Below are 16,849 nucleotides of genomic sequence, written 5' to 3' on the forward strand. Positions count from 1 at the left end.
TGCTGAATCATACATAGATCAGTGAGAGGGATTGCAGTTATTCTGCATGGACAAATATAAAGAGTACTTAAAAAATATCTAGGAGTTTTTAAGTTCAGAAGAATAAATTAGAGAGACGCATTTGAAATCGGAGAGAGTAGTCCACCGCGCCATGGGCTTCGATTTCAGCCCATTAAACCTAGGGAGATTGGAGCCGAACAAAGCCCTCAAAGCCCATTAGCCCATCCAATGTGGGCACTGACAAATGCCCATTTTAAACCACCAGCACTGTGGGCCGCCTTTCCATTTTTTTTCTCTCGTTCCCGTCTCCACACCGCCGGCCCCAAGCCCACCCACCAGTTTACCTCTGGTCTCGCGACTCCACCCCACCGGCGGCGAGAAGCGGCGGCTGCCGGCAATGTCGAGGTTCTGGAGGCCGGGGTCGGAGAAGCCGACCGCGGCGATCGTCGAGGACGAGGAGGGCGGGGTCCTCTTCCTGCCCACAAACACCAGCGCCTCCTCCTCCTCATCTGGGTGCACCTCAAACCCTAGCTAAACCCTCTCCCCCCTCTCGCGTTATCGCGCTTGCTGCCTGTGGTTTTTTCCTGATTGTGTGGCTCCCGCCCTATTGCTTCCGCTGCGGTTGGTTTTAGGTTTGGGTACGCGAGCTTGGAGCGGCAGCGGCAGCGGCTGCCGGTGTACAAGTACCGCAGGGCCATCCTCTACCTGGTGGAGCGGCACGCCACTACCATCGTCGTTGGCGAGACCGGCAGCGGAAAGTCCACGCAGATCCCCCAGGTATGTTCTAGGAGTCTTTTTTCCCTGAAGGTGTCTGCTTAGCTCTATCGCATTTGGTCGAACACCTGGTTTGCGTGCCTGCCACCGGTGCCCGCATGGCTGCATCCACTATCTGTATTTTGTTCATGATTTGTTTATGATGATTCCTGTGCATAAATGAAGCAGGAGCATTTTGCTTGGCTGGTCATCTTTCAGTTTCTACTAGACGAGCTAAAATTTTGGTCACAACCTAGTACTAGTAACTTATATTTATAGCTAAAGAGATGAAATGGAAGTTTTATTTGCCTGTTTAAATGTTACTTACATAAAAAACCCTGAAAACAGCAATCAGACTATAATCTGCCATTGCCTTACTGGTGGATGATGTTACATTTCCATCTCCGTTGTATATTGAATGAACACCTCAATTGCCCACCGTCTTACTGGCAAATGATGTTTCACTTCTAACTTCACTGTTTTCTTCTTTCAGTACCTTAAAGAGGCTGGATGGGCCGAGGGCGGTCGACTTATAGGCTGCACTCAGCCAAGACGGTTGGCTGTGCAGGTAGAAACTAGAAAGTGTTTTCAACCCTCATTTAGTTTTGCATCTGTCTCTAGATTCTACGCAAAACCACGTTCTGATTGACAATCTGATGATAGAATCACAATTGCTATGGTTTGTATTTCATTTTAGAGGTAAGATCATATATGGAGTTGTTACTGCATTTCCATAATTTAAAGATGAGTGTCTGAAGGATCAAGTCATCCTTCTACGTAAGGTTGATGTTTCATCTCTTTTCATTACCATGACGGAGTTGATGCCTCCATGACGCTGTCATGCCAATTGGGTCCAGGAACACCTCGACTAGGCATAAGGGCAGCCCCTACCGCACCCATTACAGTTTCTCACTTTCCATTCTAGATCATTTAGTGGATAGAATTGCACGTTTACTGACTTAAAGGATGGCAGCTGAGTGAATTTTTTACAGTTTCATAAACGGCTTTCTTATTTTAATGCTCCAGTTCTGATGGACCTTTTACTTCTTAGATTGCATCAGTATATGCTTCTCCTTTTTTTATCTGATAATTACCTTCCAACTCATGATGTTAGTAATTTGAACAGACAGTTGCATCAAGAGTAGCGGAAGAAATAGGTGTGAGACTTGGAGATGAAGTTGGTTATACAATTCGATTTGAGGATCAAACAAATCCAGTATGAAACCTTTCTTTTTTATGTTTAATTTCTTTATATGGATTCTGCAGTATGAAGCATTTTAGTATATCTTCAGTATTGTTTCATCGCATGTCAATACAAATTAGACTAAATTGTTTTCTCTCTCCTGTTAATCTGCTTATTTCATCCCTACCTTGTTTGGCAGGGTACAACCATGATTAAATTTCTGACAGATGGGGTATTGATCAGAGAAATGATGGAAGATCCTCTTTTGACCAAGTACAGGTATCGGCTTACTACCCTCACTATCGTGATGATCATAAGATGGACATTTGTCAGCTGTCCATTTATGTTGATTATTCAACCGTGTAATCCAATCACATGAATTTTGAGTGTCCACTTTGATGTCCTAGTTAAAATTCGCTGATATTTTCAGTGGTATTAAACCCTTTTTATAGTGGAAGAAATGCATGGCTAATGTGTTGATCTTTGCATGGTTTAGTTTCTTTTATTCTCTCAATAATTTTTTTTTTGTGTTTTGTCAGTGTAATTATGGTTGATGAAGCCCATGAAAGATCCATTTCAACAGACATGTTGCTGGGTCTTCTGAAAAAGGTTTGCACGTATTTGCTAGTCCGATCTCTCTTCATATCTCCACATGTGAATAGCCGCAATTCTTGTATATTAACATGAATATATACCAGATTCAACGACGTCGGCCCGACTTGCGTCTAATCATATCCTCTGCAACAATTGAAGCAAGATCCATGTCAACTTTTTTCAACATTAGGTCATTCCCTATCTAGTAAGAACTAGCTTCAGGTTCTTTCATCTTTGCCCTCTGTTGTTTTTCTGTATAGTACTTTAGCAAGTACTCAATAATAGGTACACACAAGCAGGAAGTCCTTGATAAGTTATTTAGTCATGCCTGTCCTTCATGAATACTGTAAGACCGATTTCAGTGATACAGTTATTATCTCTAATCTCTTTGTAACTATGGTTATGGGTGCAGCACCAGCATTTAATCTTCCATCATCAATTGCTTCCCCCTTCCAGCACTAGATCTTGTTTCTGCCCTAGAAACTCCAATGGCCAGACCGGCAGAGCATCCAAGGGGATATACAACTGTTATAATAGTATTGGTTGGTATTAAATTACTACCAATTATAGTTAGCGCTGCAACTGAATGTAGATTTCACCATACTGGCCTCAATAGGGTATTAGGGTTCTCATGCATCATGCTGTCCTTCATCAACTGTGTTGTTTCAAGAATAGTATGAAAGTATAGAAATGCCTTACCAGGGTATACACACCAAAATTTTTATCCATGAGATGCTTTGTAGTTAGTGCTTCATTATATGCATCCATCACTTTGAATGACCATTACTGTTCACGAGATCATTATATGCACTCTGGTTTGTGCCATCAAGTTTGGGTTAGCAGTGGGTCTGATACTTGAATTTTCTTTCATCTTCTATCACATACAGGCGAAAGAATTCTATGGTTGAGTCTGCTGATCGTTTGCCCAACCCAGAACCTGCTATACTTTCCGTGGAAGTATGTTCTCCTTCCAAAATGGATCTCACTTGAGCGAACGCAGTTTCCTTGGTTATCAATAGAAGTATAATCTGACTATATTTTTGTTTTACAGGGTAAAGGTTACACGGTGGAAATTCATTATGTTGAAGAACCTGTCTCAGACTACTTGCAGGCTGCTGTGAATACTGTACTTATTGTTCACGAAAAGGTTAGTATCTTCATGCTATCTGATAAATAGATATTCTGTGGGCTATTATTATGCTTCTTAGTAGGATACTGATGGCTATGTAGATTTCGAGTTTCACTTATATCCTGTAGTAGACTTGATTTGTCTGGGCCATTGATTCATTGTAATATAACAATGGCCATTATATACTTCCATAGGCAATTTTGCTTCTAAGTAAAGCATTCAAGTCTGATCAGATTACTGTTATAGTGAAGGTCATTTCCCGTAAATTACATGGGACTGGAGTAGTATAACTACAATTTCATCCTCAGCCTTGTAAGCAATTAAACTCAAATTATACTGTATCAACTGTAATGAAGATATATGGGCCCACAAAAAAGTCTTATACTAAAGCATATATGTACAGAAACTTAAACAATTTTTGTTGATTAAAAGGCATTATTGATCAGATTAGTTATGGAGGAAGCAAGTTGACGAAAGATATATAATTATTATTTTTGTATTTAAGAGACATTTGTTGAAATTTTTACCTTCACTGCAAGCATGATGTCCATTAGCCTCTCTTCAATTTGAATCTTTGATATCAAAATAGTGGTGAAAGAAATTCAAGCTGATTTAATATTATGACTATAGCACCACAATTAAATGAGCTGGCTCTTCAATAATTATCGCATAATGTTGTAACCTGCAAATCAACTTTGTCATGTCCCTGTCACTAAAATACCCTGCACTGCCACATTCTTCTCCCTTTTATGTTAATGTCCTTTTCCTTTTAAGAAAAAAAAAATCAACTCCTTAGATTCAAAAAAATCATTTTCTTCATTTGCCATCCATTTATTTGTGCAGGAACCACCAGGGGATATTTTGGTGTTTTTAACTGGCCAGGATGACATAGATGCAGCTGTTAAGATGCTAAATGAGGAAATTCAGCACCGTGGAAGACATTATCTGGGTTGTTGTTATCCTGTATCTTATATAACAGTGTAATAAACTAGATTAACATTTACTAGTCACTCCCAAATAATGCGAAAATTCATTTTGGAATTGATGTTCTGGTCCTTGTTGATATACCTTTTTTCTGCTTGTATTAATAAATTATGTTTTTAATGCATTCATATTGTTTGGATTCTCAGGCCTGCTGATTCTGCCCTTGTACTCTGGCCTTCCACGGGGAGATCAAGTAAGTGATTGTTCAGTAGTTTCTAGTGTAAATATCTGTTGTGCTGACTGCTTAGCTGCTGTTATCTATTGTTCTTTGACATTTTAGGACCTCATTTTCACTCCAACTTCAAAAGGGAAAAGGAAGGTTGTGTTATCAACAAACATCGCTGAGACGTCACTAACTCTAGAGGTAATGCATATGTATACTAACAAATTCCACAGTGATTGTTACTAACTGCTTTCATATTGTTCAGGGTGTGGTGTATGTCCTCGATAGTGGGTTTTCCAAGCAGAAATGTTATAATCCGGTACTTTCTATATGTACTCAATTATATGGTACACAATTCTTCTAGATATTGTACACTTCTATAATTTGGCTACCTAGAATAGATATATCTATACTCTTGTTTCTTTTCTCATCAAACTTCTTCAGTAACTTGTCTAATCTTTATTATATACTTTCTTGATTAGTCTTTTCCTCTCACATAAGTACATAACCCATATCATTTTGGCTTAGATTTCTGACATCGAGAGTTTAGTTGTCGCACCAATATCCAAGGCATCCGCAAGGCAAAGAGCAGGCAGAGCTGGAAGGGTGCGGCCTGGGAAGTGCTTTAGGTCTGTTGAACAGTTTTCTCATTGAAGTTTGTGTTTTTATTGATAGTACCCTTGATGGTAGTTTGTATTTATCCTCTTCTAGCAGCAATTATATCAGTCAGTTATGCTGGTGCTGTGTTTTATTTATTATATTATAAAATGTTCCCTGATTCAGTATGTTTTCTCTGTATGGCTAGCTGAATGTTTTGAGCTATTATTTTATCTATTATTTTCTTTGTATTTTTCAATCTTTCATCTTTAAAATTTTAAAAACAAATCTGCATGCATATAGTCCCTCATTTTCTCATCATAGCCCTGTGGGATCAGTGCATTCAATATATTAAAATTTGACCATCAGATAGCATCGTGCCTGTGAATTGTGACGGATACCAAATAAGTAAACTATAACATCTACAATTCATGACGAAAAAATGTTGTATGAGGTCAATCAACCATTGACCCGCCAACATATACACATACCCAAAGAATGCGATTTCCAGAAAAATGTTACAAACTATGTACAGATGTTTATATATATGTAGGCACAGAAGTTCTCTTTGGTAGGGTTTGTGTAGAGCAAACAATCGCTCCCAACCCCTCCTTTTATAAAGGAAAGACGTGCAAATACATTTAGATTGATATGTGAAATACTGTATATCATTTTATCTTTCCTGGTTCAACATGATATAAACTGTAACTTGTTGATTGCAAATCAGTGAAAAGTAAAAATCAATATATTTGTGTACAGTGAACATTATACACATAGATCCAATGTTCCATAAACTATAATGTTCTTTTCTAAGGTTCAATATTTAGTTTCCTGTTTTTGTGCATGCGATTGATTGGTGTATGCTGCAGGCTATATACAGAGGAATATTACCTTAAAGAAATGCAGCCAGAAGGGATTCCTGAAATGCAAAGGTCTAACCTTGTTTCCTGCATAATACAGGTGCCCTTGGCTTCCAAATTACCTTGAATAATATAGTTATATGCTTATATTTTGTATGGATAGTGCATGTACGTATCTAGGAGTGGTAATGGGCCAAAGCCTTGGGGTTTTTTTACAGCCCTATTTAATCCCTAAAAATTTTTAGCTCAAAACTCTATAATATTTTATTTTCAACCCATTTGAACCCAACCCTTAAATTTTATAGGCAAAAAAGTTAGGCCCATTACCACCCCTACACATACCGAGTTCAACAATTACTAACTAGAATGCTGTTAGTCCATTAGTTCTAAAGAGAATAATTTACTGAGTATTTTAAAATGGGTAAGCAGTGTGTAAGTGCAAGACTACCCCCTAGTCTTGTATGGCCTTGTATGCTTAGTCAATTATTGCATATCATAAAAGACATACACATGTAATACTTCTTTCATGTTGAACAGTGTATCTTTTATGATAATATTGTTATTTGTGTGTGCTGATTGGCAATTGGCAGACTAGGAAAGTACACCTTGCAGGAAACACTATTGTACAGCCAAAAAGGATTTATTTTTTTATAATCTTCTCTGAGTTGTTTGCTTTTCATTGACAATTTTTGTCAGCCTATCTTCCATGTTAAACCGCTGGAGTGGGGCTTGTTTGGGCCAATTTGGGGTCAATGGAACTGACTATAGATTAGACAGTTAAGCGTTATACAGTTTGTTTGAAAGCGTTTAGAACCTTTCGATTGTTTTCATGAGAAGAATCATAGGAATTTTTACTACTGTGCTGAATTCTTGTCTCATGAATAAGTTCCTATAGTTTAGCTTGGTATGCTGAGTCATGAGATTAAGAAGATGCACACAAAAATTAAATACACTATGCAGAAAATCAGACAAAATCTCTTTGAAACATTGAAGCATATACTGTAAAAATGTAAATTGGCACAATTGATTTATATTGTTCTCTGAGTTGTATGATGGTATATGTTGCCAGTTTCTTTTGCAGTTTTGCACATAAGATAATAATATCTTAAAGTATTAAGACAATGTGTTTTTAAATTACTGTGTTCTGGGATGGCAGTTGAAAGCTCTAGGCATAGACAACATTTTGGGATTCGATTGGCCAGCTTCTCCATCACCAGAGGCAATGATTCGAGCTCTTGAAGTTCTATATTCTCTAGGAATCCTTGATGACGATGCCAAATTAACGGTTCCCCTTGGTTTCCAAGTTGCTGAGATGCCTCTGGTATGATTAGCTTAGTACTTTGTTTTTGTGATGTGAATTCTATCTAAACTTGTTTTGCCAGAACCCTTTACAATTAGCTACTTGAACTTGTTTACCAGTACTGTATTTTTCTGTGTGAATTTAAATTTGACCTATAACTAATGATAATTTTCTAACAACAAACAAGATGGGTTATAATTTACAAACCTTCATACTTAATTAAATGCTTCCTGAAAACAACTATATCTATTTGATTGTATCTGCAGGGACACATGGATTTGGACCTAAGAAATCTAATAAGCCTCTTTAAATGATGTTAGAGTTTTAGTGGTTCTCAAAAAAACAGCAATGATTTAGAATGTTGTAGATCCAACAGTTGAAGGTTGTATCATATTGAAGTATCTGGAATTGATTAATTGAATAAAACATTAGGTCATATAGAATAAGTATCTTTAGTTGAATAAAACATTTAGGTCATATAGAATAAAATTTGCTTATGGTAAAATAGGACATATATGTACTATGATTAAGCATTAAGGCCATTCTGAACTAAAATAGAAACAACTAAGTCCATTGTGTAGATCAATGTGAAAGACAAATTAAGGACATTTATGAGCTAGTCCAGAACAGTCCTTTTGCGCCTGCGGGATTAGTGTCTTTTTAAATTTTCCATAGCAGTATGTTTGCCTCGCAAATTGCTACTTAATCTTCTTTATCTCTGAGACACATGGTGAGAACTATCTGTTTTGATATGTTTTACTGTATCGCTACGCTTTATGATCTGTACTTATTGTTTATGACAGTGACTGTACCTTGTCAAGTTTTATTACATATCAACTGTGACATACAGTTTTACTATGCTGAATGTTGTTGATGATAGTTCGAACAGCATTTGAGATCATGCTGTGACATTTGTCATTCTACTGGAAGGATTCATATCCTGTACTCTTGTTATACTTCTACAAGCGTTTTGTTTTTTTTTCTTAGTGTACTTTTATGGAAAACAATTCTACAACGTTAAAATATTTATATGTACGCTAAAATTACATTCTAATCTATTGCAGGACCCTATGATTTCAATAATGATCTTGTCAGCCAATAATTTCGGATGCTCTGATGAGATATTGACCATAGCCGCATTTCTATCTGTTCAAGTTAGGACTTGTCTAAGATACTTTTCTTTTGTTTGCTACTTTTATACTTGTCATGCTTTGGGTTATTTTAATCGTCAATTGTGCTGACACAACTGATTTGTACAGTCTGTTTGGGTCTCCATGAGAGGAGTGAAGAAAGAATTTGATGAAGCCAAGCTTCGTTTTGCTGCTGCTGAGGTTTGATTGATCAACTTGCTGCTAACCTTCCTTGATTCACTCTTTAAGCTGATATTACTTAATTGCTGCTTATATTGACACTCAAAAGAAAGGAGTATTTTGTCATATCCTAATATATTTGATCTATTCCAAACTATACAATTGCTCTTATCCTTTGTAATTGATTTCTGGTACCACTTTGATGCACTGATTTATGATGGTTATATAACCAGTAAACTGAGACTAGCTGGTTACTATCTGTGTCACAAATTATCAGAAGTATGCATCGTTCCTAACTGCCTATATTTAGGGATGGGCAGTAGGTAACCCGTGGCTGGCTCTAGTTCAAATAAATGAACTAAGTTTCACTTTTGATTTCATATTTGAACTAGAGCCGGCTACGGATTACTGGCGTCTGGCAGGCTGACCCGCGCCCATCCCTACCTATATTTGTTCTTGTTTTTTCCCTCATTGTTGACACTCTTGAATATATCTTGTACCCCAGGGAGATCATGTGACGTTCCTGAATATTTACAAAGGATTTCATCAATCTGGAAAATCTAGTCAGTGGTGTTATAAGAACTTTTTGAACCACCAAGCATTGGTTTGTGTTCGCTGCATAGACATGATATTTCACATTTGAGATTGTGCCCATTGTTCTGTTTTTGTTTATATTTCTAAACTTACACATATTGATTTGAAGAAAATCCCTATGCCTGTATTTGCAGAAGAAGGTTATTGACATCAGGGAGCAGCTTGTCAGGATTACAAAGAGGTTTGGCCTACCACTAACGTCATGTGATAGAGATATGGAGGTATTCTTTCACATTTCCATTTATTTTTCTTTGGTACTTACATGATCCACTTCTTCATTAAATTTGCTTTGGTACCTAAGAGGACATTAGCTCTCAAATTTATTCTGTAATGCCACAGTAGTGCAGGCAGGAACTGTAGGGAGGAACTGTTCATGTGGTTCACCTGAACAAAAGTTATATTTCTTTTGCTCTACCCTTAGTCACAAGATTAGGTTGCATTCTATCTTTGAAGTGAAGTGAGGGTCTCCCTTTGGAACATTCAGATGAATTAGTTCTTGTATTCTCTACGGCTAGATGCATCCTCTCCTCAAGCAGTTCTTTATTATAGTCTCTTTTCTACATTGTTTATTGAAGTCATTGTTTTGCTTATCCCTATGGCTGATACATCTTTTGATGTTGTCACTGTGACAGTTACTTCTAGCCCAACATAAAATTGTCCTCATTTGAAGACTTCTTGCATATTACTTGGACAGTCTGGGGAGTAAAATATTAGTTTTCAATATTTACGTATTTCAGGGATTCAATAGTCTTATTTAATACTCCATCCATATTTTTGAATATTTGCACTATTTTTTTGAATAAGACGAATGGTCAAACAAGTCTAAAAGTCAAAATATCATACATTAAAATGTAGAGGGACTACAAAATATATCCACATACATAGAGGGTATGTGAATACATGTATTAAGTGGGGAAAGATCCTGTGCAAATCACCATTGGTACTAACACAACTACCATTGGTTTCCTCGCTGTTTCAGTCTTAGAGCTGATTATTTTGTTAGCTCTATTTACTATTACTTTCATCTATTTGCCAATACCATAACTTACTGAAGCTTTGATTTGCATATGCTAAACGCATTTCTTCTCGATATTCTGCAGGCTGTTAGAAAAGCTGTTATTGCTGGTGCATTTGCTAATGCATGTCATCTGGAGGTATTAGCTTTGATTAATCTTATATCCCGTTGCATTACAGGGCAGATTTTATTCTCATACATCTCTAAAGTATTGCCAGACCGTAATTTCCCTGAAAAAGCATACTATAAGGTTTAAAGCTGAAAACTATTTATTTTAGTGTCAACAAACTGGCGTAACCTAATTTGCCAGCCTGGTTTTGAAAACATGAAACCTAGAGGAAAAGAACTATGAGCGGACTCACCCAGCAACCACCTGACCGTGCGGGATTTTGATGAACAGACCCACCGGTGTTATGTTCGAAAGAACAATCCAGTCACAATAAATTATTGGAAACTAGTAAGTGGCAATCTTACTTGAGGGTTGCACATGAGAATCACATAGGTCAGTAAGAGCTCTGCGAGGGAGCTCGGTCACATGGCATATCTTATAGACAGTACAAAACATCCGTGTTGAGTACTTGAGTGGTGCATACATATCCACAGCTCACACCACACCATTCTCATTGAGACAATATGTTGGAAGTGACATCACTACCTGCGTAATATGTGCTATTATCTTTCTGCACACAGTTTAATTCAATAAGGTGGACCCATCCTTTATTCTGCCACTAAAATTGGTTATCTACTATAGCTTTGAAAAGTTTGATAGAATCCTGAACTATATATTTGAATTCCTGTGGAAATGCTGTGCTCTTGCATGTATACTTCATTTAAGTTTTCTATGACCCCTTTCTCTGCTATATTATAGGAATACAGCCAAAATGGGATGTACAAAACAATAAGGACCTCACAAGAAGTTTATATTCATCCTTCTTCTGTGCTATTTAGGTGAGTTTAATGACAGTATTCTATTTCATTGTAACAAATTTTCTTATTATATAGTCTATAGACTTGACATCTTCCTTGCATTTTAGGGTTAATCCAAAGTGGGTCATTTATCAGTCTCTTGTTTCAACTGATAAGCACTATATGCGTAATGTTATTGCCATTGAACCATCATGGCTTACTGAAGCTGCACCACATTTCTATCAGTTCCGGACACCCAATCCAGTCCTCCACTAACTTTGTGATGGTAATTTTATTTCTCTGTGTTTGCTCAGTTTTTATCATCTTCCATAGTCACAATAGTGAAGTTTCTCCATGTCGATCGTAGAAAACAGCAACTTGATCTTTGTACCCTCTTTTCCCTGTTGGTTAATCTACTTATTACTTAAGTTGTATAGTTGGATTGGTTTTCACCCCTTTTTTTGCTCAACTAGATATGATGCAGATCAGCATGATTTGCTTTGTTGTTAAGTACTAGCTTCCTTGATGTTAATCAATTGAGAGCATGTCAGGAGGCAAAGGATGTATGTGAAATGATAAACTAATTATATCGATTGATGGAATAAGAGTGAACTTTTATTTCCCGTTAATGACTATCATTACCCTGCATCATGATGGGAATGTTATTCTCATCATTTTTGGGGGATAGTCTGATGTGATAGAATTTATTGGACAAAGGACTAAAGTATACAGTATTGTTAGAGCTTTGTCTAATTGCCAATCTACTAGCGTCATTCTAGTTTGGATCGTACTCTTCATTTTGTAAATGATCATGGACCTAGATTTTGTTTTGTATTGTTTCAAAGCAAGTCAAGTATCTAGCTGGCAATAAGAGAAGTAGCCCATTTTGCTTAGCATGTTAACCAATCCATGCCTATATATGGCTGTTTGTTTGTGGTAGATGGTAGGATATGTTCACCCGCCGCTGGTTCTTTCTCCTTGAGAGCAGCATGTTGTCTGCTTGCCACTTGGTTCCTCTTACTATCAGCTTCTCCCTCAGCTCCATGCAAACAGAGGCTAGCAGATGTTAGTTATTTCAACTAACATATTTGATAATGATCCGAGTGAACTTGACTATTTTAGAATGAACTAAGCATCAAGTCAAGGACGATGAAAAGTAGCCTCCAAGCCCATAATATTTATGTAAGAAACGAGGTTGGGGACTGGGGCTTGCTGTTTTTATAACCTGCTTTCACCTTTTTTGACAAGTGGGGAAGATCATACTGATTAGGAGATGTCTTCAGCATAAAGCAAAGAACAGCTAGATTTGGTGATCCCACAAACCAGAGTGACCAGTCATCATGTTGTATCTAAATAATCTAATGCCCTTATGATTTAGTAAAATCATACCGTGCACTCCAGGTACTGGAATCGATAAGTTCACCAAAAAATGGTCCTGTCGATATGGTACATTTCTCATCTTTGGATACCTATATTGTGATTCTAGGAACGGTGGTGGGACAGGATTATAGATCATATAGGGCAGAAGGAGGAGGAACCAAATGACAGCCGGTGGCTGGAATCAACAAGAGCATCTCCAAGAGCATGGCTAAAATTTGTCTCTCCAAATCACAATTTAGCTATTCACATGAAAATATTTCATCTCCAAATTGATGCGTATTAACGGATTATTCATCCTTATTCTCTAAATCCTAACAGCTAGCTATCACTATTCAAAATTTGGATAGTCTAATATCTCTAACAGATTCTCCATATTCACTCCCTATATTTCTCTAGAGAGTGTTTCTTTCTGTGGAACTCACGGATAACCATCCAACTTAGTGAGAGTGAAACTTACTAGATTTGACCATTGAGAGAGTTTAGCTATTTAGATAGCATAACAAGTCATATGAGTAGTTTTGGAGATCATTTTTTCAATATAATTGATAGGATTTGGTATAGACAATCATTTGATCATTTTCTTGGAGATGTTCTAAGGCCTATGTTTACTTTGCATTAGTTCTCAGGGTTAGCTTGTTGGTCGTGCCAAAATTTAAATTTAGAAACTTATTTTAGCTATTTTTAGGTGTTCTTTTTCGCGTAGTCTATTTTGCAACATTGGCTTTTAAACAGTGAATGACACAAATTTACAAGTTTTATCCACAAATTATTTCTTTCATAATTTTACAGCTTATTGGACATAGCTTAATTAATCAATCCTTTGTCGGCATTAATTTTGTTCAGTTTACTATCCTAAGTTTCAAATCTTTCCCCAAAACGAGTTGAAGGTAATATCATTTTACACGTTACATTCATTCCCAGCTGTATCTTTTGCGGCTGCATATTTTTGTTTTTTCTGTAAGATTTCTCTTTTTTTTTCTTCTAAAATGGAGAATCTTTGCGCATGTGCATGGACAATTGAATCCATGTAGTTATGTATACAATTTTGGATTCGAATTTACCTTTTTTTTTAAAAAAAATTATTGTGCAGCCAGTAAACCAGCATTATGTCATTACCCGCAAAAACAAAAAGTTCCATTATACTTGAGTTTGAACCACGTTAAAATCCAACTGTGGTTAAGAATGATCTTCCTTGCCTGAGCCGTCTCTACACTGTACTTTTGAGAACCACTTGGCAGATTTCAGAACTTCAGATTGCCGTGCCAGGGAGATGCTCCCTTCCTTCCAAAATCTAACAATCTAAAATTGAATGTGACACGTACTAACATCACGAATTTAGATATGAGAAACCACTTATTTTTGGATTCGTAGTATACTACATTCAGTGCATGTTGCTGTATTTTGAAATGGAGGAAGCTATTTTTTGTTAAACATGCCCCGGGTAAAATGGCAATTATGTGGCTTGATGAAGTGACGGACACCGCACTGTCGGGATTGGCGCGTAAGACCCGCGTTAAGGAACCAGCTAAAGTGTTCTGATTAAGACCGTCTGAAACTATCTCGTGATTACGACACGAATCGATGAATTTGGCCGACAAGACTAAAGCAAAAGTGAGCCATTAGATCTTATTCCTGAAAAACTATTATTTTACTGTAATTACCGTGGGTGCTGATCTTGCTTATGTTGTCGTATTCGGAATTTTAGGTTGTGTTGTACTTACTATAAGCTGTAAAAATAGGACAAACGAAAGCATCAGATAGAGCAAACTCACAACTGGAACTGAGGTCCTCGCAATTCATAGTCCATGACCGAGGATATAGATTAATAGTCTTTTTTTTTTCCTACCGAAATCACCCGGAGAATGTTTCACCAAAACCAACCAAACGAAATATCTTAATCTCATCGTCCTAGTGACTGAACACTATGTTTTACTGTTGAGATTCTTTAATGGTGAAGTCACAATGGACGAACTGGCTGCTGGTCAGCAGCTGGTGCCGACTGTCATAAACAACTTTAATAAGTCATAAAAAATGGCTAATGGCAGGATAATAACACGGCATTGTTGTTTATATTACGCGTGTATTACGCGGATCCAACGCTACTTGCTCCGTTTTAGCGATCAATAATCCGAGTACTAGTTCCTTTTGCCAGGTTATAGCTTCTCTTTCATAAAAGCCGCCACCGCGAGTGACATACTAGTTTGTTCGAAAGCTTGCGAGTCACTTCTATTACTTCCGGGATTAAATTTGTCCCACAATAATATTACTTCCTCTGCCTCCTCGCTTTAATCAATCATAATCTTTCTCTATTTAATTTCTTTACTTAATAGAGTAGATTTTGGATTTTTTTTTTATCATAGTTTATATTTCAACCTTGCCTTTTCGATTATTAAGAAAACACACACATACATATATATATATATATATATATATATAAGATTTATTTGCAAACTATTTTTTATTAAGTGGGATGTGATTGGGAAGTGGAGAGGGTGGTTAGGATAAAAATCAGATTGGGTGCAAATATGGTAATCTACTTGCTCCGTCATAAGATATAAAATAAAATAAGTGACCACTTTATTATTTATAGTCCAGTTCATGAGGGGGAGATAAATGACCAAGATGCCTTTATTAAATGAGAGATGGTTGAAATTCCGGGATGAAAACAATCATGAAAATTCCTGATGGACTGATCGTTGTTTCCATAAAACTATGTTGGTAATATATAATTTCTGTTTCTAGCCTATATAAAATTTATTTATTTTAGTTCTTTCAGCGATATATTTCACAACACCCCTATATAATTAAATTGGTAAATACGGTTAATTCATGACAAACCATGAGTTGGAGGATGGTTAATAGTAAAATAAGAAAAATGAGAAAATAAATAAATATGTAGGAATGGCGGCGGGCTACACCTGTTAGGTTATAGCATTTCGTCCCTGCCCTGGGGTGAGGATAACCCCTTGACTTTATCCTCACCCATGTACTTGTGTACAAGTTTTACCTATCCCATCCTCATATGGGTCCCTACCATGTCATTAGTTACATGAGGGGTAGAAATACTTGATGAGATGCTATAGGATCAAGATGTTGTGTATTGGAGGGTGAATAGGCGAATTAAAATCGATCGCTATCTTTCTATTTACTAACCTAGGTTGATATGTTTAAGTACTATCAAGCTAAACTACATAAGTAGGTTATGTTTTGCAATCATAGGGTGATAGTGGCTCAAGTAATATGTACGATTGTAAACTGTAAGAAATTTTGATGTGTTGAGATGAGCACAACTTCACCATTTAAACCTCCAAGAATCCTAATTCCTTGCACAACTGACAAATCAATCATCGAGCCTTCTTCACAATCTTCCTAGAGAGGCCACCGGAGAACTCCACCAAATCATCTGCAAGGTGGCAACCCCAAGAGTAATAAATAGCAACAGTATCTAGCAGATGGTCAAGTGCCACACTAGCTGAACAATGATGTAATGTTGGCTTGGCTTAAACAACCCTCAATCCCTCATAAATCAAGAGAGAACTCAAGGAGTAAGAAGGAGAGTGCTAGGGCTCAAATGAATCTGAAGGATTGCTCAATGAGGCTAACTGTGGCTAGTGTGGGAATATTTGTACTCCCACCAACCACAACTAGCTGTTGAGGCCAAAATCCCTCAACTTTGCTCATTTCTGGTTCGATTGCATGTTACAAGCTGGTCCAACCGGGGTTGCTCTCAATTGTTTAAAAGTAACCATGAGATTCATTAAATACACTCGCCAGTCCGATCAATAGTGAAGCTCGGTCTAACTGGTAACCCACCTCAAATTGGTTGTCAATATTAGTCGGAATCGATCTGACTAGTTGGGGGTAGACGATACTAGTTCTGGATACGACAATGTTGCTAGTCCGACTAGCCATGGGTGTGCGGTCCAACTACCACCCCTACCAAAACTCCCTAGGGGTAGAATCTTATGCTTATTTTTTCTCCAAAATGTCTATAGGATTGCACAATGCATACAAATTTCAAAGAAAAAGATAGAATTCAATCATTTGTTTCAAAGGTCTTCATTGGATCTTTTTTTATAGA

At 37.2% G+C, this 16,849-nt stretch overlaps 1 protein-coding gene across 1 annotated transcript; it reads left to right on the forward strand.

The window, feature by feature from the left end:
- Positions 1-329: 329 nt before the first annotated feature.
- LOC102709515 (probable pre-mRNA-splicing factor ATP-dependent RNA helicase DEAH9) lies at positions 330-12,011 on the forward strand. The gene is made up of 23 exons (XM_015836889.2): positions 330-513; positions 633-777; positions 1,247-1,321; positions 1,880-1,969; positions 2,136-2,215; positions 2,476-2,545; positions 2,635-2,720; positions 3,418-3,487; positions 3,582-3,677; positions 4,503-4,608; positions 4,790-4,836; positions 4,924-5,007; positions 5,072-5,125; positions 5,335-5,435; positions 6,273-6,363; positions 7,420-7,584; positions 8,628-8,717; positions 8,823-8,894; positions 9,379-9,477; positions 9,602-9,688; positions 10,568-10,621; positions 11,351-11,430; positions 11,517-12,011. Exons 1-23 carry the CDS (start codon positions 398-400, stop codon positions 11,662-11,664), a joined length of 2,106 nt encoding a protein of 701 aa, XP_015692375.1. The 5' UTR covers positions 330-397; the 3' UTR covers positions 11,665-12,011.
- The last annotated feature ends 4,838 nt before the right edge of the window (positions 12,012-16,849 follow it).

This window comes from Oryza brachyantha, chromosome 1 (assembly GCF_000231095.2).
Source record: "Oryza brachyantha chromosome 1, ObraRS2, whole genome shotgun sequence".
Taxonomy (NCBI): domain Eukaryota; kingdom Viridiplantae; phylum Streptophyta; class Magnoliopsida; order Poales; family Poaceae; genus Oryza; species Oryza brachyantha.